Source organism: Anomaloglossus baeobatrachus, chromosome 6 (genome assembly GCF_048569485.1).
Source record: "Anomaloglossus baeobatrachus isolate aAnoBae1 chromosome 6, aAnoBae1.hap1, whole genome shotgun sequence".
Lineage (NCBI taxonomy): Eukaryota > Metazoa > Chordata > Amphibia > Anura > Aromobatidae > Anomaloglossus > Anomaloglossus baeobatrachus.
Window position 1 is genome coordinate 404,787,775 of NC_134358.1, and position 27,650 is coordinate 404,815,424.

General features: G+C 45.8%; 1 protein-coding gene across 1 annotated transcript in view; it reads right to left on the bottom strand.

Annotated features, from left to right (window-relative positions):
• The window catches only part of LOC142243945 (mediator of RNA polymerase II transcription subunit 1-like), a 196,190-nt gene that overhangs the window by 140,395 nt on the left and 28,145 nt on the right, over positions 1 to 27,650 (bottom strand). Inside the window, exons 7-9 of the mRNA XM_075316138.1 lie at positions 8,152 to 8,180; positions 6,568 to 6,639; positions 6,215 to 6,289 (exon numbers count right to left, since the gene is read on the bottom strand). Of these exons, the coding sequence (XP_075172253.1) occupies positions 6,215 to 6,289; positions 6,568 to 6,639; positions 8,152 to 8,180 (176 nt within the window). The remainder of the gene's footprint in view (positions 1 to 6,214; positions 6,290 to 6,567; positions 6,640 to 8,151; positions 8,181 to 27,650) is intronic.

Below are 27,650 nucleotides of genomic sequence, written 5' to 3' on the forward strand. Positions count from 1 at the left end.
ATAAAGGGCATACCTTAGGAATAGAAAAAGGAGGTTCAACGTAAAAATGGACAATGTCCGAAATATCTCAATGGCCCAACGACCATCTATAGGAGGTACATACAATAAAGGTATTAAAGATAGAAACAAGAATACTGATGAGTACAAAGTAAAGATAAAAGGAAAATGCAATATTACCCAATACCAATGGTGAAATGTGAATCATAAATGATGGATGAGAAAAGGTAGTCACTCGGTCTCAAAATATATGGCACAGAATAAGTAAAAGCATAAAGAGATATTTTACTGTGACTACATGATAGATAAACGGGACTTACCTCGAAGAAGAGTTGGATCCAGGCAACTATGTAAATTATCTGGTAGGTTGATAGGTAACACACGAAAGAATAATTTCGATATGCGCCTGTAAAATAAAAAGCTGGGAAATGTGTGTAAAGGACGAGATTACAAAAGAAAGAGAGCCAAGAAAGGGTTAAATGAAAAATGACACTGTATAGTGTAATAATTGCATAAGCAGATATGACTGCAGGGAAATATGTGGCCTGTAGAAGGTATATCAGTAACTTAAAAGAATAGAAAAAATAGATAAATTAAAAGGGTGTACCTATATGAGTGTCCTGAATAACCATGAATATTGCAAAAGAATACATAAGAGCCTGACTGAAATGAGAAAGTTTAACTTTATGAATAAATATAGGACATATAGAAAATACATGGATAATCTATAGACATGTGACAATGATATGCCTCTATGTGCATAACAAAGGGCCAATGCCCATGTATTCAATTGAGGAAAAGAGGTAGAGTCATTGATCTCATGATGTGGGTAAATGCATATTAGAAAATATACTCAGATATGTGTCTGGAGATATATAGAGTCCAGTGTCTGTGACCCACCTGCGTCAACGTGGAGAGGGAAAATGGACAATACTTAGGTGGTTCAGCAGGTTTATATGAGCTGGGCAACTACGTTCAGGTGTAACGAGAACTGGCATTGGGGGTGCGTTCCACTGTGGAACGCACCCCAGCGCAGTGACTGTAGAAGGAGTGTATTTGCACCGAATAGTAGATTTATACTTACTGATTCTGTCTCAGATATGTTGGGTGGTTTCCCCAACATATCCGAGACCACATGGCCACTTGATAAGATATACCACACACGTGGAATCACATGAAAAAATCCCGTATCTGATATTGTCTGCCCATGAGTGGATGTGAAAACGTGTTACCATGAATTAAATTATTACACTGCATGCAGTGTAAACAAGGAAAGTTACCTTTCTTGGGAGTACTTGAAAATGTCTGACGTGAAAGTACTTTAGAGGAGCCTACGTCAGCCCTAACCAGGGTATCCTTCAAATTATTGGATCGCTTATAACAAAACAGAGGTTTCGTGCCAAATTCCGGTATGGAGGGATATGATGATTGAAGGATTTCCCAATGTTTACAGACAATTTGTTTAATGAGGGGAGAGAATGGGTGATAGGTGTTCACACAAGTGATTCTAGGACCCTCGATGTGTCTCTGGGCCATGGGCTTTGGCCAGTATTCTCTTTCCTCCAGTTCAGACAGCGAATCAGGTCCATCTCATTCCCCACGTTTTTTAGACCAGCGACGTGCACTCAAAGGAAGACGAGGGGCAAGAGGAGAAACTCATCCCACTTATCAAATACAAACACGATCGAAGGTAGGACCAACTTAATATATAACATTTCTTCGAGTCATCTTTCTCACAGAATTACAAGTACTCCAAAAGGGATTGTCTTTTTGTCCTACCCCGATCTTTAATTCCTTCTTGTTAGATCAAGAATTGAGACGGTTTAATAGAGCCCTTAGGTTGAAAGCTCACTTCTTCACTAAGGTGGATTACACTCCCACCATTGACACACCTAGTCCCGGTACTTTCTATCTTAAAGACTTCGATTTAAAAATACCAAGTACTTTTAGTCCTCCTAAGACATATCATCCCGTAGAGACATACATCTCATTAGTTACCAGAGACATCCACGGAGGGCAAGCTTCACATTAGACATAACACCACATTAGAAGAAAATCAAGCCATTTTAACGCTTAAAAATAATAAAGATATTTTTATAAAACCAGCAGACAAGGGAGGAGCCATCGTGGTAATGGACAAGACATATATGCAAGAGATTTCACAGCAGTTGAGTGATTATTCCACATATTTACCCATCAATGGAGATCCTACATCACGCATTTCGCGACTCATTAAAGAAAAAATTGTTTTTTTCTTACAGAGAATAATAGATCATAAACGGATTTCTTGATTCAGAAACACCGCATTATACCAGTGTTTTACACACTTCCTAAAGTCCATAAAAACTTATGATCTCCCCTTGGTCGACCTATAGTCGCCTCGACCGACTCGATTCTCTCTCCACTCGCCATCACAATACATGTAATAGCAGAAACTGCTGTGTGAATACTGGCCTGAAAAATACAATAGCTACATGCAAAAATGAAAAAATGAGAGTGGAATCTGCATTACTGCCATGAAATATGTTCCAAACGTTATTTCTTTATTTGTTAGTAGTCTTTCGTTTGTGAACCCGACCCCACCCATACCTTGCCGCTCCACATTATACATATATAACCTGGGTCTCAGCTTCCTATACTTGTTAAGTTTTTTAACTGCATGAGAGGACACACATTAGCTAGGGACCCCAAAAATAAGAGAATACCGTGAAGAGGTTTTGGGGCTCTGTTGCATTGATCAATTCAATAGCTAAATTTCTCTTTATTCCTATTTTATGGCAGTAATGCAGATGCCACTCATTTTTTCATTTTTGCATGTAGCTATTGTATTTTTCAGGCCAGTATTCACACAGCAGTTTCTGCTATTACATGTATTCCCCTTGCATAGTCACTGGTGTGCAGCCCTTCTCTCAATATACTGCACAGGTGCTGGCGTGCATTCCACTGTGGAACGCATCCCCACTGCCAGTTCTCGTTACACCTGAACGGAGTTGCCCAGCTCATATAAACCTGCTGAACCACCTATGTATTGCCCATTTTCCCTCTCCACGTTGGCGCAGGTGGGTCACAGACACTGGACTCTATATACCTCCACACACATATGTGAGTATATTTTCTAATATGCATTATCCTTTTATTCCCAGGCTCATTACAGCCCCCATTTACCCACATCATGGGTTCCTCTTAGGTAATGACTCTACATCTTTTCCTCAATTGAATACATGGGCATTGGCCCTTTGTTATGCACATAGAGGCATATCATTGTCACATGTCTATAGATTATCCATGTATTTTCTATATGTCCTATATTTATTCAAAGAGTTAAACTTTCTCATTTCAGGCTCTTATGTATTCTTTTGCAATGTTCATGGTTATTCAGGACACTCATATAGGCACACCCCTTTAATTTATCTTTTTTTCCTATTCTTTTAAGTTACTGATATACCTTCTATGGGCCTCATATTTCCCTGCAGTCATATCTGCTTATGCAATTATTACACTATACAGTGTCATTTTTCATTTAACCCTTTCTTGGCTCTCTCTTTCTTTTGTAATCTCGTCCTTTACACACATTTCCCAGCTTCTTATTTTATAGGCGCATATCGAAATTATTCTTTCGTGTGTTACCTATCAACCTACCAGATAATTTACATAGTTGCCTGGATCCAACTCTTCTTCGTGGTAGGTCCCTTTATCTATCATATTTTACTGTGACTACATCTCTTTATGCTTTTACTTATTCTGTACCATATATTTTCAGACCGAGTGACTACCTTTTCTCATCCATCATTTATGATTCACATTTCACCATTGGTATTGGGTAATACTGCATTTTCCTTTTAGCTTTACTTTGTACTCATCAGTATTCTTCTTTCTATCTTTAACACTTTTATTGTATGTACCTCCTATAGATGGTCGTTGGGCCATTGGGATATTTCGGACATTGTCCATTTTTACGTTGAACCTCCTTTTTCTATTCCTAAGGTATGCCCTTTATATCTTATCTATTTTGATATGTACATCTTTTCTTCTCCTCCTCTAATCACTATGTCGTTCTCTTATCCTAGGTATATAACTCACGTTTTAACATATACCTCCTTGGAGAATACAATTGTATACTTACCTTTTATAGGTATGTTTTTTCCTGTATTAAATTAAAATTGATGTTTACGCCTCTTGTGTCTTCCCAGACTAAAACTACTGTATGGAGAATAAGAATATTTCTTCTAGATTGATCCTCTCATCTGTTGTTCATCACTTTTATGTACTTTTGTATATACATTGTCAACAACTATATATTGTAATTGATCATATTATTTTGTCTTGTTTTTCTATGTAGACTAAATTGTCCTTGAAAAAGACCCTTGAAGGGTCGACACGTTGGACTTTTTGTTCTTTATATACCTTGCCAATAAATCACGCGAGTTATTGATCAAAGAACTTTTCTCCTTTCTCCTTTTTTGGTGTGCCGGAATTAGTCTAATTTTCTAGCATTGTATTTTGTTTCTGGCACCCTACTTTTCATAGTTGAGCCAGGTCTTACTAAATACATAAGTGCTTTACAGAGATCATCACTGTCCCCACTGGGGCTCACAATCTAAGTTCCCTATCAGTCTTTGGAGTGTGTTAGGAGTACCCAGAGGAAACCCTCACAAACACGGGGAAAACATACAAACTCCTTGCAGATGGTGTCCTTGGTGGGATTTGAACCCAGGACCCCAGAGCTGCAAGACTGCAGTGATAACCACTGAGCCATCATGCTGAAGTTACAACAGATACTGTTACTCTGGATATGCCATTAATGCTCAATAAGTGTAGAACCACAGGATATCAGGTCTCGCAACCCTTGCCAACTGCAGCACAAAGTTCTTTATTATAGTCGCAATATGGTACATGTATAACTGCTTCTAGGGTGGAGTACCTCTTTATTGTGACATGCAGCATATTAAGTCTGAAGGGAAGGTGGTGAGGGGGTGGAGTTGTTTAGTTGTAAACATTTGGGGCACATTGAACTACAATATGGGCCAAAACAGGCTATGGAAACAGTATTTTATGGTATTGATTCCCAATATCCATTGCCTATAAAATTTTGAAAAAAAAAGTGAGAAATTGTAGCACCCCTGAAACCATAAGGGTGCTACAAGGTTCTGCATCCCCACAAGGATGCAGGGCCTACTCCCTTAGGGACCGAGAACCCCAGTGCCGGTCCAACCAAAAACCCAGGTGATCCCAGTTTTCCCCAACAATCCCCCATACAATGGTACCCAGCTAGGGTGGGACCATGGGTAGCCGCCTAGAGGTGGAGCCAATCCAGTCCACTATTTGACCAGGTGGGGGGGGCAGACTGTGGACAGAGAGAACATAGGAAGTGGGTGGTGAGAACTGCAGTGACTGCAGAGAGAGAAGTGTCAGACAGGTGAGGAGTGAAGGTGGAAGCGAAGCGACGTCCTGACTCGGGTTAACGGTGACCTGGTACCCAGTAGAAGTAGTTGCCGGTGGAGTACTCCCGGAACTACGCACCAACGGGGTACAGGACCCTAGGACAGGAAAGAGCTCCAAGAAGACCTGTTAACACCTGCACAGCAAGGGGACCATCAAGCACCTTGCTGACCCTAAAGAATCCAAAGACTCAGTAGCAAAGGGAGAACCGGGGACAGGACCAGAGACTCCAACCCCACAGGGTTCACACTACTGTCAGGCAGATAGAAGTGGACAAACCACAGAACGGGGACCCCCAGTTGTTCTATACCACGGGGACACTTACCAGAGACAGGTGCAGGGGAAGAAGGTACCAGAGAACCAAACTGGCACTGGGACAAGGGGACCTGGAGGCAAAACCAGCCGGCCTCTGGCAACCAGTCAACACCTACCAGCACTGAGTAAACCAGTTGCACTGAACACCTGTGTGGACTACCTTCTTTCAATGCCCACTGCACCATACACTCTGGAGTAAAACCCTACTTGCAGAGGGTCTACCATTCTAGCTACCAATTCCACCAGCCCCAGTAGAGACTTTCCGCAGCGGCGACTCCCTACACTTAGCCGCAACACCGCAAGTGGCGTCACAAGTGAACTTTATCTTATTCTCCCCTATAAATATCCCCATTACAAAAAGGTTCCAGGGCACGGGACCGGGCAACGGCCACCACTGTGACATTCCCAATAGAGACACTGCCCGGGACTGAGTAACCCATATCTCTGGGCGCGACAGAATTACCTGCTGAGATTAAACAAGGCAGTCAAATCCTCTTCTAAATTACACAAGGACGAGTACACTTTAGCTTTGACATCACTTGGGAAAAAAAGAAAAATATTACATTTTAAAGTATTTGAGAAAATCAGTAACACTAAATTATACATGTGTACAGCATCCCTTCCTGTATTAAAATGCTAATTATTCTTGGTAAATGCCCTTATTTAGTGGTGCCACTGCCCCTGTTTGTCAGTTAAGTCTAGATGTGATTATCTGTGTGTTGAAATATTACATCTAAAAGCTTAAAATGGTAAAATGTCCTCCAATTTGTTAAGGAAAGTTATATTCAAGGCACAGTTATATGGTATACAACATACCTATTGCCTGGAATGCTGTACATTTGTAAAAGTCCTTCTAAACTTTGGCCAAAACCTTCAAAGTCCTTAGCTCTTAAAGGAATACAAAGAGAATAGTCAATACAAGAATCCAGATTTGGAAACTTGCCCAATATGAAGAATTTGGGTTAACATACATGTAATATCTTTAGTATACCCCTCTATGGATGTCCAGTGAACATAAATAGGATCAGAGGATTTGCTAAAAATTAGCAAAACCTTACATAGTGTACCAAGAGGCTGGTTTTAATGATGGGTGGAGGTGATTAGGGAATCACACAATCACATTTGTTTCCGCCAATGACACTCATTAGTTGGCTAAAGTTATTTGTTGTTAAAATTTCATCCATTGAATGATAAACAATTTTTCATAAACTATTTCATGAACTTTAGACTGTCTGTCTTTATACATTAAAGGGAATCTGTCATCAGTTTTTTGCTACCTCTTCTGAGAGCAGCATGATGATGATGTAGGCAAAGAGATCCTGAATCTAATGATATATCATTTAGATTACTGGCTACAGCTGTTCTGACAAGCATTTTTTAGCTTTTGTCATGTAGCTTAGCCCAGGGAGCTGTCCCACCCACACCAGGCTCTCTATAGAGATTGACTCCTCGCTGCAAATGTCCAATCACAGCAGGAGGTGTGTCAAGAAGACAGGCTTCCCTGAATTATCGGTGTTAACTCTTGCAGCATGTTGGCTTCAGCTTACATAGCAAACACCTGCTGACAGATTCCCTTTAAATCAACATGGTAGCAATCTGATAAGCCACCGCAACCCCCTTCCCAAGTGTAATGTTTACTTAAGGCACAAGCAGAGTGAAAGTGTATTCCTTATAGCAAGCAAGCAAAAATAAAAACACATTTGAATCACCCCTTCAACTAAGTTATGAAAAATACATTACAAAAAGTAAAAGTTCACAATTCTAGATCAGAATAAGATATTTGACAGATGGTAAAAAAAAAAAAAAAAGTGTACAGGAACAAAAAAAAAAAAAAGACAATACAAATACGGAAATGCCAGAATGTGTTTGTTTTTTTTTTTTGTTTTTTTTTCAGTCACTGTACCTTCCCCTAATAATGGGAATGTGACTCCGGTCTAACTCTGTAAAAATGGCCAACAGTAGATTTATTACTATACAGTACAATTGCTTGTTCTTTCTGCATAGGGTTGAGAATTAATAAATAAAACATGGACAGGCCTAATGTGCATCAAAATATAAGCCATTTGCTTATCATTGCTTTCGAGGGTTATACTGAGGACATATGATAACTCTATTGCATCAGTGATACACTACAGTCACAAAGTTGTAGCTAGATTGTGATTTCGACCACAGCGCAGATCACGAGGCCAAAGATCACTCTGCTGCGGCTGCATATAGCCATTTTTTGCCACATGACCTGGGTCACAGCTAAAGTCGGGATTCATCCCCAGCTCTGCACTGCTAAATGGTCAAAATATTGGCTAAACTCTAATCCTGATAGCACTAATTGATAATGATATATGAAGGAGAATATTTTTCTAAATCCTGTAATCCGTGTATGTAGCAAAATATATATTATACCTGAGAAGCTGAAGTAGATCCTTGCAAATCTGGGAAACAAGGAAAGGAAGGCATTAGGTTTTGCAAACAATCGTTACATAAATCTAGCAAATTAGAAAAATCCTTTACATCTAATTATAAAACTTCTGCTCTTTTTGGAATGAAAGCAAAATGGCTTGAATGCAATAGATGTAGCCCATGGACAAGTTCGGCATAGTTTATACAAAATAAATCAGACCCTTTGTCATCTCATGCAAGATCTTTTAATCAATTTAAACAAAGTATTTTTAATTCACAATATATTGTCCTTACTGCAAACTTTTAAGGGGTTGTCCACTTCCCACTTCTTAATACACAACATAAAACAATCCATACTTACCTCCCAGATGAGCACTATTCCCAATAGTGTCATGCATACCAGAAGTCATGTGACATTTTGTCATGTAACTAGAGATGAGCGAACCGGTCCCGGTTCGCCGAACGGAGGTCTCGTTCGAGTTCGGTTCGTCGAACCGAACTCGAACTGCATAGGAAACAATGGCAGGCAATCACAAACACATAAAAACACCTAGAAAACACCCTCAAAGGTGTCCAAAAGGTGACAAACAACTCACAACACAAACACATGGGAAAGTGACAAGGACATATACTCATGCGAAAACAAAGAGCTGGACAAGGAAAAAGAGGAGGACACACAGATATATGAGTATATGCAAGGAAACGTCGATGCCATTACTGTGCAACTTGAGCCCTGCTCATTTAAGGCTTCCAATTTGGATAAATTGCCTGAGCTTGCCACGTATGCCTTGGGGATCTTGTCGTGTCCTGCAGCCAGCGTTCTCTCGGAACCTGTCTTAAGTGCTGCTGGGGGTCTGCTGGCAGATAAGCACATGTGTCTGTCCACTGACAATGTGGACATGGCTCTCAGAGGACTTTTCTTCCCCTGGGTCAGCCAGGGGAGGCGAAAGGCACGCGTATTTTTGAGAGTGCTTCATGCAAAGCATCTTTTTCTTTTTCAAAAGGGGGGTCAACTGATGCCAGTCAAGTGGGGTGTGTGTGGCCCAATTAGTGGAAACGAGGGAGATTGTGGTTGGAGTCCCCTCGCTGTGTTTTACATGATTTTCGAAGGGCATGACATGCCTAAGAGGTTGATTTTCATCATCTGCAACTTGTTGGCAACAGAAAGGCTGCCTTTACCCCTTTTAAGACCGAGGATTTTCGAGACCTTATGCCCATTGCAGTGCCCCAAGAGCCGATGGCCAGTCGTCACTCCTTCTCCAAGAAAGGCGTGCCCGCGCTACCACAGCAGGTCGCACACAACCTCACCGATTCCTTGAGAAACTCTGTGTGACAGGGTGCATTTCACCGCAGATACTTGGACCAGTAAGCATGGACAGGGGAGTTACATGTTGCTGACTGGGCACTGGGTAACTATGGTGAGAGATGGAGAAGGGTTTGCTGTATAAGTCTTGCCGTCCCCACGACTTGTGTGTCAATCTTTCCTCTGTATGTACAAGTTCCTCCACTGCTTCTGCCTCCTCAACCTCGTGTGGGTCCTCCACCTCGGCCCAAACCCTGTGTGGTCAGGCCACCCTTCCTTGTAACTGCGCCCAAGGAATCCCACCTCCTTACAATGCTGGCAGCACAGCTCAACAGCATGATACGGTCGACTCTTTACTTAGAAATGTCTGGGAAATGTGAGTCACACCGCTGAGGAGTTGTGGACGGTAAGCTCTGGAGAGTGAGACCGAGTTTCATCAATGGTTGTCTCCACTCAACCAGCAGCCAGGGAAGGTCGGGTGCGACAATGATGCAAACCAGTCTGGACCCTTCTTCAGGGCTATGTGACACATGTGCCTTGTATGGCTCACATGTTGAACCTGGTTGTCCAGCAATTTTTAAAACACTATCATCCCGGCCTACATGGCCTTCTGCAGAGGGCACAGTGTAACGCCTGCCTGGATCAACACACTCAGATGGGCTGTAAAGGATAGGCTAGAGGCAAGCCACTCACCAAGCTGGACACCCAGAACCCTGAAACCCTTTAACCCCTATACAGTGATTTGGAATTACACAGGGCCCAAGTTGATCAATACCTGTGGAAGGCTGCAGTTCCAGAGAATAGTAGTCATGCAGGGTCAAAAACATTAATTGAGGAAGAGGAACAGAATGGGATGGCCAGGACTTAATCTGAAAACAAGCAGAGGTAAAATGCGGATCGGCCAACGAGGTACATAAACAGCAAGCAGGAAAAGTAGTCAGGTAACAAGCACACAAAATCATAAAACTGAACTGGGGGTAACAGTAACAAGAGGTTCATAGCTTTGTCTGGCAGTGGTCTGCAGACAGGAGGGGCCTAAAAAAGGGTGTGGTGTCTTCCCATTGGTTGTAGCTGAATGATGGTACTTCATCTGTGAGATACCCACCACCTACATTCAGCCTGTGGTTCTGTATCTGTCAAGGTAACGCAACCCAGTGGGTGACCATAACCTGCGTCCACCTGCGCCGCTGGCATCGACTCCTTTCCCATCATCAGCACTATGCACGAAAGGAACACGTTGTCACCTGGCGACCGGAGTACAAATTGATTGAGTTGACTACGTTGGTGACTTAACAGCCGTGTGCGGCAATGATGTAAACCTGTCTGCAGCCCTTCGGCAGGGCAAAATGACACATGTGCCTTGTATGGCTCACGTGTTGAATCTGATTCTCCAGCAATTTTTAAAATACCATCCCGGCCTACATGGCCTTGTGCAGGAGGCACGCTGCTATGTGCTCACTTTCATCCTTCGCACCCAGCAGCTCAACAACTTTCATCACTCCTGAAGTCTTAGGGTCTGGCGGTTAAACGCCGGAAATGCGATGTTCTGACACGCAGGAATTGGAATCTGCACATGTTGCAGCGTCTGTGGCAGCACCGCAGAGCCCTGCTGAAATATGGTCTGACGTATACCCTGGGCTAACTTGATCCAGAGGTGGTGCAGATCACGCTGCTGGAGTGGTGTCAGATCAAGGACCTATGCACCCTTCTACACAGTTTACAAATGTCGACGAAGATGTTTAGCACTGGCGATGCCATTCTCAGCGTGACAATTCTGGTCATCTACAAGATGGAGCACACTGTAAGCATTATTCGGAGTCAGGTGTTGGTCCAAGAGGAAGAGGAGGAAGTACAGGAGGAGTCATATGCAAAAGGGATAATAAGATCAACAAGGTCCAGACGGTGAGCGGCACCTAGGCGGCAGTCATGGTGGGGGAGAGGGATTAACAAGGGCGCATAGTATCAGCAAAAATTGTTGAGGAAGGTGCAGGAGCCCATGAAGAAATGGAGGACGAACTGGCAATGGGCATGGAAGACTCAGCAGATGAGTGAGAGCTTGCTCACATTTCGGTTGTGCGAGGTTGGGGGAGAGGGCAGAGGAAGGAGGCACGATTCTCACCTCTCTGCCACCAACACACCAAGGACTTGGTCCTCCTGGATGCACAAGACACATGAGCGCCTTCTTGCTGCACTACCTACAACATGACCCTCGGATTGTACGAATTCGAAGTAATGCTAATGTAACGCCCCTGTAAACGGGTCGTTACAGGGTATTAAATGTTACCCCATTTTTCCCGGGCAGGAGGAAGAAGGGTTCCCACAACACACACTAACATCACACTGGCAGGAAGGAGTTAACAGCATTTGCAGCATGAAGTTTGTTCTGAGTCCATGACTCATCCTGTCTCCTTAATGAGCAGATGGCTGGACACAGGCAGGTCCCCATGACAACCAAGGGGATGGGGGCCTGAAGGAGTGAGTTTAGTGCAGAGCACAAAGAAGTTTTAGGCAGAACGTCAGAGGCTGCAAGGGAGAGCAGACGTCCAGAGAACAGCTCCTGTTTAGGAGATGCCACGAGACCAGGGCTGATAACACCTAGAGGAGGGGAATGGAGCTGAAGACTGGGAATCCCTGGAGAAAGTTGTACCGAGTGGCGGTTGTGTTAGGTCCGCTACCGGGGATGAGAGAGACAGAGAGGCGGCGAGTTCCCAAGATGCTCTATGCCACGGGGACGGCACTAACGCACCGAAAGGGAGAGACCCCCAGAACACCTCACCGGAGACCCCTTCCTCCTACCTGCCCGGGACCGACCAAAGGAGGCAGCGAGGACCAGCACCCGGGTGCGATGTGAAACTTGTGGACTTTAAATAAAGAACAACTGGAACCGCACACCGTGACTGCTGTGAGTAATGCCGCCGCCCTGTGCCCCCGGTGTCCCTGAGGACTGTTGCCCTGGGTCTCATTAACCTCCCGGGGCTACCCCGATCTACCCGTGGGGAGCGATTCCATCCGGCTGCCCATAACACCTGCCCCGGAGAGAGACTGCGCAGCGGCGGCTGAACACCTGGCCGCAAACCACGGGTGGCGCTGCAAGCATCCCCCATCCCCGTCCCGTACCGTTTCCTGGGGGAGAGCGATGGAAAGCCCCCCCAGGGACGCCGTTACCCTCCTTCGGTCCCCCTTGTAACACCAGACCGACGGTCGGACTTTCCTTTTTATTGAAACCCGCCGGGGGTCACGGAAGCCGGGTCGGGCCACTCACAGCCTGACCCCGAATACCACCGGCCCGGTGACCGTGCGAGCCCTGCAAGCCCCGGCGTGGGCGTTTCACTAACTACTGGGTTGCCACACTGTTATATCTCTGGTACAAGACAAAATTTGGCGAAATAATTCCTGCCATAGAAAGGGACGCACGTATACAGGAGTATCTGCAGAAGGTGGTACGGATTCTTAGATCTGCTTTTCCAGTAAACACCAGTGCTGCACAGAGTGAATCTCAACGCTTTGTCATGGATAGAAGGAAATGATCTTTTACTTGTCCACATCTGAGGGACCGAGGGCTGGCTGCAGTGCTGAGATGGCATTGAGTACAGTGTCCCTGCAGAGTTGCACTTTTGGTCATATACCAAATGAGTTGAAAAAGGACAGATGCTGGTGGAAAGGGGAACAGTTGTGTTGGAAAGGGGAAAAACGTTTTTGTCCGTGGGTTTGGTGGTTAAGCAAAAGTAACATTTGATGAAGAAACACCATCTGTTACGGTGGGACTGGCAGATTTGGATAAGGTGGTATATACTATGTTACCGCTATATAACAAAAATTAATAAGAAAAGAAAGAGAAAGGTATATATCCCCATCAGCAGTCAATGTCCACCATGCTCCCAGATGGAAAAGGAGAGGTTGGCAACTGGAAGGTTAGGTGGAGGATACAGATCTGTGTGGCTATGAAACTAATAGTTGCCTGAACCGAGTTAGACGCCACTCGGATCTGGAGACTGGGAGCCCTGTTAGCGTCACAGGGTCCACACGCCCACCCAGCCCAGGAACTCCCTGTTAACATCACAGGGGCCATTCAGTACGCTGACCGTGTGCATTGGGGCCACACCTGTGGACAGCAGGCGCATCAGCAGCAGCAGGCCTGTTAATGCCACTGGGCTGCACAAGCAGGACTGGTAGGACAGGAGCTGGTCTTAACCGTTCTGCGTTACCAACTGTGGTGGCGGCCTGCATCGACGCCCTATCCCAGCCTACCTCTGGCCTAAAGCCGCAATGGGTTCAACACATGGAGGTGTGCTCTTTCGGAGCATAATAGAAGACTGCGCACCTCCTTGTTGGCTCCAGCCCATTTTATAACCTGGGTCCGCCCCAAACCAGGGTGGACCACAATGCACCTCCTGGAGACAAAAGCAGAGTGACACGTCATGAGTGGCATAACTAGCGTCCTATTTGGAACCGCAACTTCAATAATGACCTCATAGCTGCCACGACACAAACACTTCACCAGTCATCGTCTGACCATCAATAATGAGGTGACACGTCATAGGGGCGGGCCTCTGCAAGCCATTTGGGAGTGGCCTGGCCACATCGTCAGGACACCTGATGCCCTGTGGTCTATATGGGCCCCCCACATCAGGGGCAGTGCCAAATAGTTCATTACCGGACCTAGTTTCTGATGCAGTAAGTGCCTGACCATGGTCAGTTGCATGAAATACAGTCTCTGAAAAAAGACTATCAGCTTTAGCATGATGTCTAGGCACAACACAGGACTTAGACCCGGCACTGAATGCAAGTACCTGTGCAAAGAGGCTTTTCGCACTAAGTGTGGGAGCATGCGCTGTATCCCGAAATGAAGACTTAGCCTCAGGAATGGCACAGTCAGGCTGAGCATACTCACTAGGCGAAACACTGTAGTTAGGCTGCGGCTGGGGTAAATCGGCATGCGCATGCGCACTAGCTGCCTCTCCACACTTAGACGTGGAGGAGAAATTGCTCTTCGGGTGTGAACTTGGAGATGCTGTCTATGAACAGAAGGAAAAGCTAAAGGAAGCCTCACTTTCTATCCCTCCGAATGATCAAATGCAGCAAGGAATTCCCTTAGTTTGCTATAAAATTAGCGTAGCAAAATGTGCATGAGGGTGTCATGCAGAGGTGCTGCAAATAGATTTGCACCACTGGGACACTAATGGAAGTCCAACAGTCACTTTTTGTTGCTATAAAATTAGCATAGCTAAATGTGCATGAGGGTAGAATGCAGAGGTGCTTGAGATTGCTTGGCACAAGTGGCACAATAAATGAGTCCAACAGCCAGTTCTATGATGCCACTAAATGGCAGTATTTTTTGCTATCATTATAGCTTATTAAAAACAGAGCAGGAGGGTGTCCTGCACAGGTGCTAGAAATAGCTTGGCACCAGTGGGACAATAATGAAATACAACAGCCAGTTCTTGTATGCCACTAAATGGCAGCATTTTTTGCTATCATTATAGCTTATTAAAAACAGAGCAGGAGGGTGTCCTGCACAGGTGCTAGAAATAGCTTGGCACCAGTGGGACAATAATGAAATATAACAGCCAGTTCTTGTATGCCACTAAATGGCAGCATTTTTTGCTATCATTATAGCTTATTAAAAACAGAGCAGGAGGGTGTCCTGCACAGGTGCTAGAAATAGCTTGGCACCAGTGGGACAATAATGAAATACAACAGCCAGTTCTTGTATGCCACTAAATGGCAGCATTTTTTGCTATCATTATAGCTTATTAAAAACATTGCAGGAGGGTGTCCTGCACAGGTGCTAGAAATAGCTTGGCACCAGTGGGACAATAATGAAATACAACAGCCAGTTCTTGTATGCCACTAAATGGCAGCATTTTTTGCTATCATTATAGCTTATTAAAAACAGAGCAGGAGGGTGTCCTGCACAGGTGCTAGAAATAGCTTGGCACCAGTGGGACAATAATGAAATACAACAGCCTGTTCTTGTATGCCACTAAATGGCAGCATTTTTTGCTATCATTATAGCTTATTAAAAACAGAGCAGGAGGGTGTCCTGCACAGGTGCTAGAAATAGCTTGGCACCAGTGGGACACTAATGGAAGTCCAACAGCCATGTTTAAGATGCCACTAAGTTCACTCAGTGTTTGCTAGTATAATGGCTTAGTAACAATGAGTTTGAGTGTGCAATGCAGGCAGACGTGCTGAAAATATCTTTGCACTAGTGGGACAATACAGAAGTCCAACAGCCACGTTTAGGATGCCACTAAGTTCACTCAGTGTTTGCTAGTATAATGGCTTAGTAACAATGAGTTTGAGTGTGCAATGCAGGCAGACGTGCTGAAAATATCTTTGCACTAGTGGGACAATACAGAAGTCCAACAGCCACGTTTAGGATGCCACTAAGTTCACTCAGTGTTTGCTACTATAATGGCTTAGTAACAATGAGTTTGAGTGTGCAAAGGGCAGGAGGGTACAGTGGCAGGGTTGTGAGTCTCTGGGTAGAGGAAAGGAAGCCTGCCTTTCTATCCCTCCTAATGGGGAAATGCAGCGAGGAAATCCCTGACCTTAGCTACACAGACGCTGTCATCTTGTGTAGCTGTTAAACTCTGTTTTCACGGACCTGTCACCTATGGCTCTGACCCTGCCGGTATTAGCCCTTAAAAGGACTGATAGAAAGTTCTATCCCTATTCTGTACAGCGCTGTGTATAGAGCGTACACAGCAGTATCGGAGATAGGCGCTGCGCCAGCGGTGACTGACACCAAGGACGCAGAAGGCAGATAATGGCGTGCTGGAGGAAAATGTCCATTTTTATAATGCAGGGACATGTGACATGGACATCCTATCAAACATGCCGTTGCTTCTCTGGCTAAAAGTCCACTTAGCTGTGTGTGTCTGGGATTGGCTGACATGCTGGCCCTCCCCACTACACGCGCGCGCTTAGGGAAGGAAGACAAGGAAAAAAAAAAAAAATGGCGATCGCCATTATCCATACAGCAGTGATCTGAATGCGCTGTTCCCGCACACTATACACTGAAATTTCATAATAGTGTGAGTCACAGAGTGACTTACACTATTACAGCGGAAAGCCAGCAACTAATTAGCTGGTCTTTTTGCTGCTAGAACCGTTCTCGAACGTATCTAGAACTATCGAGCTTTAGCAAAAAGCTCGAGTTCTAGTTCGATCTAGAACAGCCCCCAAAATCACTCGAGCCGCGAACTGGAGAACCTTGAACCGCGAACCGCGCTCAACTCTACATGTAACCACTGCAGCCCACCAGCAGCCGCTGATTGGCTACAGTAGGTCAATATTTAGAGTAGAAGGTTGCTCTGATGAAATAGAAAAGGCTTCAGGAAATCAGTGTACACCAATTGTTATGTCACATTAGCACTGGATGACAGCAGGAACAGCACCAGGCCGGTAAGAAAGTATAAATTGTTTTGGCATTTAGAATACATAAATCTGTGAGATCAGCGATACGCTTTAAAAACAAAACAAAAAAAAGTACCGTATTTTTCGGACTATAAGAAGCACTTTTCCCCCAAAAAATTTTGGGGGAAATTAGGGGGTGCGTCATAGTCCGATGACTGGGAAGGGGGGTGTGGTGGTGGTGGAGCGGGTAATCAGAGGCAGGAGCAGGCTTTAGCAACGCCTACCATGATCACGTGGGCCCGCTCATTAGCCTCATTTCATATGCACTGCATCCCGACGCCCATCATCTCTCAGCCCTGAAGCCGGCACTGAGAGTTGGGCGGGATGATGGGCAGGGAATGTGCACATACTAAACAGCCGGACCACATGATCCTCCCTGGCTCCTACAGCCTCAGGTGAATGTGTGGCTATATTCACTGCCTCCTGTTCTGTCCCCACTTAAAGGCGATTGAAGCCGCGTAGTTGTGAGATTTTGTGAGAATCTTACCTTCGTTTTTCCTATAGGTGAGGCAGACATGACCAGAGCACTCCAGAGTTAAAAATGCACATGCTGAGATGAAACAATGGTGGTTTATTTTCTCCAAAGGTTAGGACATGCAGAGTACAGTAATCCAAGTACCTGGCATTGTGGTCATCTTGTGATGCTTGATTCTGAAGCCACTAAGGTCAGAAGACTTTGCTTCTAGCAGCTCCAATAAGGGACGTTAATTCTCACAATCTCTGGCTGGAACTGAATATGCCAGGAAGTGATGCAAGAGGATGAGCAGACACTCCGATGGGCTGGACAAAAGAAACAGAGGAGCCGAACGGTCTGACCAGTAGATGGCAGCAGAGACAAGCATGAAAAACATTAAATAACAGTTTTAACTAAAACAAATAGAAACAGCACACTCCCCGTCTGAAATTCACTTTGGGGATTTCACTATTGAGTCCATAATACAACCTGAAAAGGAAAGGCACGTTAAATACAAAAACAAGATCAATTGAGTTCAAAACAAGAAGGATGGCTTAAAGTTCAGGTCCAGTAACATTCATCCCGTAGGGACGCTCTCTATGGGCAACAGCAGAACAAGTTCGTGGATTGGCCTTGCAAAGGTCTTAGGCGAGCTTTGCACGTTGCGACAATGCAAGCCGATGCTGCGATGTCGCACGCGATATATCCCGCCCCTGTCGCATGTACGATATCTTGTGATAGCTGGCGTAGTGATAATTATCGCTACGCCAGCTTTACATGCACTCACCTGCCCTGCGACCGTCGCTCTGGCCGGTGACCCGCCTCCTTCCTAAGGGGGCGGGTCGTGCGGCGTCACAGCGACGTCACACGGCAGGCGGCCAATGGCGGCGGAGGGGCGGAGATAAGCAGGATGTAAACATCCTGCCCACCTCCTTCCTTCCGTATAGCCGCTGGCGGCAGGTAAGGAGATGTTCCTCGTTCCTGCGGCTTCACACACAGCGATGTGTGCTGGCGCAGGAACGAGGAACTACATCGTACCTGTCGTGGCACCGGCATTATGGAAATGTCGGAGCCTGCACCGATGATACGATAACGATGCTTTTGCGGTCGTTCATCGTATCATCTAGGATTTACACACTACGACATCGCAAGTGACGCCGGATGTGCGTCACTTTCGATTTGACCCAACCGACATCGCACCTGCGATGTCGTAGTGTGCAAAGCCGCCCTTAGTCTCACCTTTCCTGATGACCTTTAGCTCCACCTTCCGAACATTGCCGTCCTGGCTAGGCAGTATCCTAGTAATCAGTCCCATAGGCCAGTCAGTCCTTTCTGTGGTCTGGTCTTTCATAAGGAATAGGTCTCCTTCTTTGAGGTTCAGCTTGGGATGTCGCCACTTCTTTCTTCCTTGAAGAATGGTGAGGTATTCCTTCCTCCATCGGTTCCAGAAGTAGTCAGCCAAGTATTGAACCCGTTTCCAGTGTTTTTGATAAGTGTTCGCGTGGGTGAACTCTCCGCTGGGCATTACCGCGTTGTCAGTTTTTTGGGTAATAAGAATAGTAGGAGTCAATATGGTTGGTGTTTCTGGATCCATGATCACTGGCACAAGGGGTCTAGAATTGATAATGGCTGAGACTTCAGCTAAAAGAGTGACTAGAGTCTCATGTGTGAGTCTTGAGGAATTGACGTCCATTAGCATGGATTTCAAGATGTTGCGTGAAATCCCGATCATCCTCTACCAGGAGCCTCCCATGTGAGAACTGTGAGGGGGATTGAAGATCCAGGTCCAACCTTTCTCTGCCAGATGATCTTGGATAAGCTTGGTGTCGATGTTTAGTTCTCTACATGCACCGACAAAGTTGCTTCCACGGTCAGACCTCAGCTGTTTCACTGGTCCTCTGATGGCAAGGAACCTTCTCAAGGCGTTGATTAGGCTGGAGGTGTCCATGGACTTTAACACCTCAATGTGAACGGCTCGAATACTCATGCAGGTGAATAACACAGCCCACCGGTTACTGTTTGCTTGGCCGCCGCGAGTTCTGCGTGTGGACACCATCCATGGTCCGAAAACGTCTAAACCCACGTAGGTGAAAGGTGGCTCTGTAGAAAGTCTGTCTGTAGGCAGGTCAGCCATTTGTGGGTACAGTTGTTTTCCTCTCGCTTTACGACAGTGCACACAATCGTGTAGTATTTGTGCTACACGTCTCTTCATCCCAATAATCCAGAGGCCTGCAGACCGTAAAGTGCCCTCAGTAATTTGCCTGCCTTGGTGTTCAGTCTTTTCATGGTGGTGTCGGATCAGCAAGACTGTAACATGGTGTTTGTTGGGAATAATGAGAGGATTTTGTTCTGCAACTCCGAGATGAGCCTGGTTTAAATGACCACCAACTCTCAGTAAGCTGAAACGGTCGATAACTGGGTTTAAATTGGCGAGAGGGCTTCTTAACCTCATAACGACGGCCGTACGACTTAAAGCGGCGGCAAAACAGGGTACTTATTCTGTTCCGCCACTTTAAAGCGGCGGCCCGAAAAAACCCTGTAGCGCCCCCCAGATTATGAATCGGGGTGTTTTTTTTGGACCCCGATAATGTGATGGCCGGTATACACTGTATACCGACGGTCACATAAAAAAAAAAAAGAAATAGTCGGTAAAACGGATTTCTTTTTCATCTGACATAATCAAACATGTCAGATGAGAAAGAAATGTAAAGCCCTAGTGCCCCCAAGGCCCCCGGTACCGGAGAGTCCCCCCCACCCCTACCCGCCCCTCCAGAACAGTCAAAATGGCGCCGAAGCGCACAGAAAACTGCCTCCGCCGCCGGCTCTGCATTCATTTCCCTCCGATCTGATCAAACATTTCAGATCGGAGGGAAATGTCCCCCCCCTGACCCCTCCTCCGGTACACCGGAGCTGTATGGTCCCCCGGAGCTCCCTCCGGTTCTCCAGAGCCGCTCCCCCTCCGGAGCGTGCAAGATGGCGGCGCACAGTAGCGCGCGGCCGCATTCATCCTGCTCTTTCTGCCGCATGTGACACGTCACATGCGACAGAAAGGTGTCCCCAGGTCCCGCTAGGTCTCCCGCCGTCCCCCCACGTCCGCCCCCGGTCTTCCCAGTTACCTGGCTGCTGCTCCGTCCCCGCGATCAAGCCACCTCCTTCTTGAAAGCTGGCGGCGCATGCGCAGACAGCGGCTGTTAGCTGGATCCCTGCAAGCAGGGACGCTGACCTCGCTGCTGCACATGATGCTGCACTGTGGACCTGGGGAGAGTGAGTGCAGTAATCTGCAGCCACACTCCTCACATGGAGAGCCTGCTGTTCTAGAAAATGGGGGGTACGTTCTGTGAGCGTGCCCCTCATATTCTGGAATGAGGTTACTGCAGGTCACTCTGCCCTAGGTTGGACCGGGGCAGTGTGAGTGCAGTATTCTCAGATTACTGCACCCACACTGCTCATGGAGAGCTTGCTCTTCCAGAAAATGGGGGATACGTTCCCTGAACGTGCCCCCCATATTCTAGAAGGTCCAGAGTCGGCGTGGGACCTCCAAAATGGATTACAGCGACCGGAATTTGTTTATTTTCAATAAATTGGTGAAAGAGGAATGTTTCAGGGAGTGTTTTTTCAAATAATTTTTTTTTGTCTTTATTTTTTTCTATTACTGACTGGGTTAGTGATGTCGGGTATCTGTTGAGATGCCGTGACAAATAACCCCAGGGCTTGATGCCAGGTGACATTACAGCTGGTATCAACCCCGTATATTACCCCGTTTGCCACCGCACCAGGGCGCGGGATGAGCTGGGGCGAAGCGCCAGGATTGGCGCATCTAATGGATGCGCCACTTCTGGGGTGGCTGCGGCCTATTTTTAGGCTGGGAAGAGTCCAATAACCATGGCTCTTCCCACCCTGAGAATACCAGACCCCAGCTGTCCGCTTCACCTTGGCTAGTGATCTAATTTGGGGGAGACCCCACGGGCTTTTTTTTTTTTAAAAAAAACGCCTGGGGAGCCCTCCAAATTGATCACCAGCCAAGGTGAAGCTGTCAGCTGTAGTTTGCAGGTTACAGCTGTCTGCTTTACCCTAGTTGGCTATCAAAAATAGGGGGGACCCCACGTCGTTTATTTTAATTATTAATTTTTTGGGTTGCTAAATACAAGGCTAGGCATCCGTTAGTGCCACATGAAAGGCACTAAAGTGTTCCAGCTTAGAATATGCAGGGGGAGGGACGTTATATATGTTTGACATCTATCCATTCATCCATTGAAGCATTTTAGGCTGTGCGCCCACAAATCGGGGTTTGCAACGTTTTGGGCGCAGAGTGTTTTCCCTGCGTCCATAACGCTGCGTTGTGCAGTAGAAGCACAGTGAAAGGATTTTTAGAAATCCCGTGCCCACTGTGCTTCTTTTCTCCGCAGCATAAACTGACCTGTGGTGCAGCTTCCCGAGCCTCAGCATGTCAATTTATGCTGCGTAGATGGGTGTTCTCTGCAGGTAGCATAGAGCTCCACAGCAGCCTGAACCCAAATCGTGGGCATGGGCAGCTGCGTTCTCCCGTGGACAACACTCACATCTCTGCAGGAAGGCTGACACTGTATACTAGACGCCGTGTCGCTGGATCATGGCCACATAGCCTAAAAGTGAGACATTTGTTGCTACAGCAACATTTTTGTGAAGTACCTGTGGATTCAAAATGCTTACTATACTCCTGAATAAAATCCAGTTTCCAAAATGGGGTCACTTGTGGGGGGGTTTCTGCTGTATAGGTACCCAAGGGGCCCTGCAAATGTGACATGGTGCCCGCAATTTATTTCAACTTTTCCAGAATTCAAATGGTGCTCCTTTCATTCCAAGCCCTCCCATTTATCCAAACAGAGGTTTTTGGCCACATGTGGGGTATCCCTGTGCTCATAAGACATTGGATAACAACCTGTTGGGTCCACGGTTTGTTGTTGCCTCTTGAAAAAGTAAGAAATTTGATGCTGAAGCAACATTTTTGTGAAAAAAAATGAACATTTTCAATATGGCAACCTAAGCTTATCAAATTCTGTGAAGTACTCTTGGATTCAAACTGCTCAATATACACCTAGATAAATTCCTTCAGGGGTCTATTTTCCAAAATGGGGCCACATGTTGGGGAGCTTCACTGTATAGGCACCTCAGGGGCTCTCCAAATGCAACATGGCGTCCGCTATTGATTCCAGCCAATTTTGCAGTCAAATGGCACTCCTTCCCTTCCGAGCCCTGCCATGCGCCCAAACAGTTTATTTCCACCACATATAAGGTATCGCCAAGCTCAGGAGAAATTGCACAATGAATTTGATGCTGAATTTCTTCCTTTTACTCTTGTAAAAAAAAAAAAAGCTACCTGGTTGAAATAACAATTTTGTGGTAAAAAAAGTATTTTTTTATTTTCCCAGCTCAACATTCTAAACTTCTGTGAAGCACCTGAAAGTTCAGGGTACTCACCAAACATCTAGAAAAATTCCTTCAGGGGTCTATTTTCCAAAATGGGGCCACATGTTGGGGAGCTTCACTGTATAGGCACCTCAGGGGCTCTCCAAATGCAACATGGTGTCTGCTGTTGATTCCAGCCAATTTTGCAGTCAAATGGCACTCCTCCCTTCCGAGCCCTGTCATGCGCCCCAACAGTTGATTTCCACCACATATAAGGTATCGACAAACTCAGGAGAAATTGCACAATAAATGTTATGCTGAATTTTTTCCTGTTACTCTTGTAAAAAAAAAAGCTACCTGGTTGTAATAATTTTGTGGTAAAATTGTATTTTTTTATTTTCATGGCTCAACGTTATAAAATTCTGTGAAGCACCTGGGGGTTCAAGGTACTCACGAAAGTTCCAGATAAATTCCTTGAGGGGCCTAGTTTCCAAAATGGGGTCACTTGTGCGGGGTTTCTGCTGTTTAGGTACCTTAGGGGACCTCCAAATACAACATGGTGCCCGCAATCTTTTTCAGCCAAATTTCCTTTCCAAAATTCAAATATTGTTCCTTCCGTTCCAAGCCCTCCCATTTGTCCAAACAAAGGTTTCAGACCACATGTGAAGTATCACCGCGCTCATAAAATAGTGGGTAACAAACCTTGAGGTCACATTTTTGGAATTACCTCTTGAAAAAGTGAGAAAATTGATGCTAAAGCAACATTTTTGATAAAATTTTCAATATGACAACGTAACGTTAAAAAAATCTGTGAAGTACCTGTGGATCCAAAATGCTCATTATACCCCTAGATAGAAGCCTTGAGGGGTCTAGTTTCCAAAATGGTGTCACTTGTGAGGGGTTTCTTCTGTTTAGGTACTTTAGCGGACCTGTAAATGCAACATGGTGCCCGCAATCTATTTCAGCCAAATTTGCTTTCCAAAATTCAAATATTGCTCCTTCTGTTCCGAGCCCTCCCATTTGTCCAAACAGAGGTTTCTGACCACATGTGGGGTCTCGGTGCGTTTATAAGAAAGTGGGGAACAAGTTTTGGGGTCCATTTTGTTGTGTTATGTCTTCTAAAAGTGAATAAATTTGGGTTAGAGCAACATTTTTAGGTTAAATTTAATTTTTGCTTTTTTTCATTCCACATTGCTTTTGTTCATGTGAAGCACCTGAAGGGTTAATAAACTTCTTGAATGTGGTTTTGAGTACTTTGGGGGGGGTGAAGTTTTTAGAATAGAATGGTGTCACTTTTGGGTATTTTCTGTCATCTAGGCCCCTCAAAGTCACTTCAAATGTGATGTGGTCCCTAAAAAAATGGTTTTGTAAATTTTGATGTAAAAATGAGAAATCGCTGATAAACTTTGAACTCTTCTAACTTCCTAACAAAAAAAATTTTGTTTCCAAAATTGTGCTGATGTAAACTACACAAGTGGGAAATGTTATTTATTAACTTTTTTGTGTCACAGAAATCTCTGGTTTAACGGTATAAAAATTCAAAAAGTAGAAAATTGCTAAATTTTCTAAATTTTTGCCAAAAGTCAATTTTTTTCATAAATAAACGCAAAAAGTATTGTCCTAAATTTGGTACTAACATGAAGTCCAATATGTGATGAAAAAACAATCTCAGAATCACCGGGATCCGTTGAAGCGTTCCAGAGTTATAACCTCATGAATAGAGATGAGCGAACCGGTCGCGGTTCGGCTCGAGGTCGGTTCGCCAAACGGAGCTCCCGTTCGAGTTCGGTTCGTCTAACGTTCGACGAACCGAACTCGAACTGCATAGGAAACAATGGCAGGCAATCACAAACACATAAAAACACCTAGAAAACACCCTCAAAGGTGTCCAAAAGGTGACAAACAACTCACAACACAAACACATGGGAAAGTGACAAGGACATATACTCATGCGAAAACAAAAGAGCTGGACAAGGAAAAAGAGGAGGACACACAGATATATGAGTATATGCAAGGAAACATCGATGCCATTACTGTGCAACTTGAGCCCTGCTCATTTTAGGCTTCCAATCTGGATAAATTGCCTGAGCTCGACACGTACGCCTTGGGGATCTTGTCGTGTCCTGCAGCCAGCGTTCTCTCGGAACCTGTCTTCAGTGCTGCTGGGGGTCTGCTGGCAGATAAGCACACGTGTCTGTCCACTGACAATGTGGACATGGCTCTCAGAGGACTTTTCTTCCCCTGGGTCAGCCAGGGGACGGGAAAGGCACGCGTATTTTTGAGAGTGCTTCATGCAAAGCATCTTTTTCATCTTGAAAATTGGGTCAACTGATGCCAGTCAAGTGGGGTGTGTGTGGCCCAATTAGTGGCAACAAGGGAGACTGTGGTTGGAGTCCCCTCGCTGTGTTTCTAAAAGAACCAAGATGAACAAGTCATGGCTCTCAGAGGACTTTTCTTCCCCTGGGTCAGCCAGGGGAGGCGAAAGGCACGCGTATTTTTGAGAGTGCTTCATGCAAAGCATCTTTTTCTTTTTCAAAAGGGGGGTCAACTGATGCCAGTCAAGTGGGGTGTGTGTGGCCCAGTTAGTGGAAACGAGGGAGACTGTGGTTGGAGTCCCCTCGCTGTGTTTTACATGCTTTTAGAAGGGCATTACATGGTTTGGAGGTTGACTTTCAGCATCTGCAAACTGTTGGCTACCAAAATGCTGCCTTTCCAACCTTTTTAACCGAGGATTTTCGAGACCTTATGCCCATCGCAGTGCCCCAAGAGCCGATGCCCAGGCGCCACTCTTTCTCCAACAAAGGCGTGCACGCGCTACACCAGCATGTCGCACTAAACATCACTGATTCCTTAAGAAACTCTGTGTGACAGGGTGCATTTCACCACAGATAATTGGCGCAGTAAGCATGGACAGGGGCGTTACATGTCGCTGACTGGGCAATGGGTTACTGTGGGGAGAGATGGAGAAGGGTCTGCTGTACAAGTCTTGCCGTCCCCACGAGTTGTGTCAATCCTTCTTCTGTATGTAGAAGTTAATACACTGCTTCTGCCTCTTCAACCTCGTGTGGGTCCTCCACCTTGGCCCAAACCCTGTGTGGTCAGGCCACCCTTCCTTGTAACTGCGCACAAGGAATACCACACACCTCCTTACTTTGCTGGCAGCAGAGCTCAATGCCATCAGGCGGTCAAAGGTTTACTTTGAAATGTATGGGAAATGTGAGTCACACCGCTGAGAAGTTGTGGACGGTTAGCTCTGGAGACCGAGTTTCATCAATGGTTGTCTCCACTCAACCAGCAGCCAGGGAAGGCCGGGTGCGACAATAATGCAAACATGGGTGCGGCCCTTCGCTGTGACAATGTGACACACGTGCCTTGTGTGGCTCACGTGTTGAACCTGGTTGTCCAGCAATTTTTAAAGCACTATCCTGGCCCACATGGCCTTCTGCAGAGAGCACGGTGTAACGCCTTCCTTGATCCACACACTCAGATGGGCTGTAAATGATAGGCTAGAGGGAAGCCACTCACCAAGCAGGACCCCTAGAACCCTGAAACCCTTTAACCCCTATACAGGGATTAGGAATTACACAGGGCCCAAGTTGATCAATACCTGTGGAAGGCTGCAGTTCCAGAGAATAGTAGTCAGGCAGGGTCAAAACATTAATTGAGGAACAGGAACAGAATGGGACAGCCAGGACTTAATCAGAAAACAAGCAGAGGTGAAATGCGGATCGGCCAACAAGGTACATAAACAGCAAGCAGGAAAAGTAGTCAGGTAACAAGCACACAAAATCATAAAACTGAACTGGGGGTAAAAGTAACCAGAGGTTCATAGCTATGTCTGGCAGTGGTCTGCAGACAGGATGGGCATAAAAAAGGGTGTGGTGTCTTCCCATTGGTTGTAGCTGAATGATGGTACTTCATCTGTGAGATACCCACCAGCTACATTCAGCCAGAGATTCTGCATCTGTCAAGGTAATGCAGCCCAGTGGGTGAGCATAACCTGCGTCCACCTGCGCCGCTGGCATCGACTCCTCTCCCATCATCAGCACTATGCATGAAAGGAACACGTTGTCACCTGGCGACCGGAGTACAAATTGACGGAGCGGACTCCGTTGGTGACTTAACAGCCGTGTGCGGCAATGATGCAAACCTGGCTGCGGGCCATCGTCAGGGCAATGTGACACACGTGCCTTGTATGGCTCATGTGTTGAACCTAATTCTCCAGCAATTTTTAAAACACCATCCCGGCCTATATGGCCTTGTGCAGCGGGCACGCTCACTATGTGCTCACTTCCATCGTGCGCACACAGCCGCTCAACAACTTTCGTCGCTACAGAAGTCTTTAGGTCTGGTGGTTAAAAACGCCTGAAATGCGATGTGCCGACACGCAGGAATTTGAATCTGCACATGTTGCAGAGTTTGTGGCAGCACCGCCGAACCCTGCTGCAATACGTTATGACATATAGCCTGGGATAACTTGATCCAGAGGTGGTGCAGATCACGCTGCTGGAGTGGTGTCAGATCAAGGACCTATGCACCCTTCTACACAGTTTACAAATGTCGACGAAGATGTTTAGCACTGGCAATGCCATTCTCAGCATGACAATTCTGGTCATCTACATGATGAAGCACACTGTAATTATTATTCGGAGTCAGGTGTTGGGACAAGAGGAAGGGGAGGAAGTACAGGAGGAGTCATATGCGGAAGGGATAACAAGATCTACGAGGTCCAGATGGTCAGCGGCACCTAGGCGGCAGTCATGGTGGGGGAGAGGGATTAACAAGGGCGCATAGTATCAGCAAAAAGTGTTGAGGAAGGTGCAGGAGCCCATGAAGAAATGGAGGACGAACTGGCGATGGGCATGGAAGACTCAGCAGATGAGTGAGAGCTTGCTCACATTTCGGTTGTGCGAGGTTGTGGGGAGAGGGCAGAGGAAG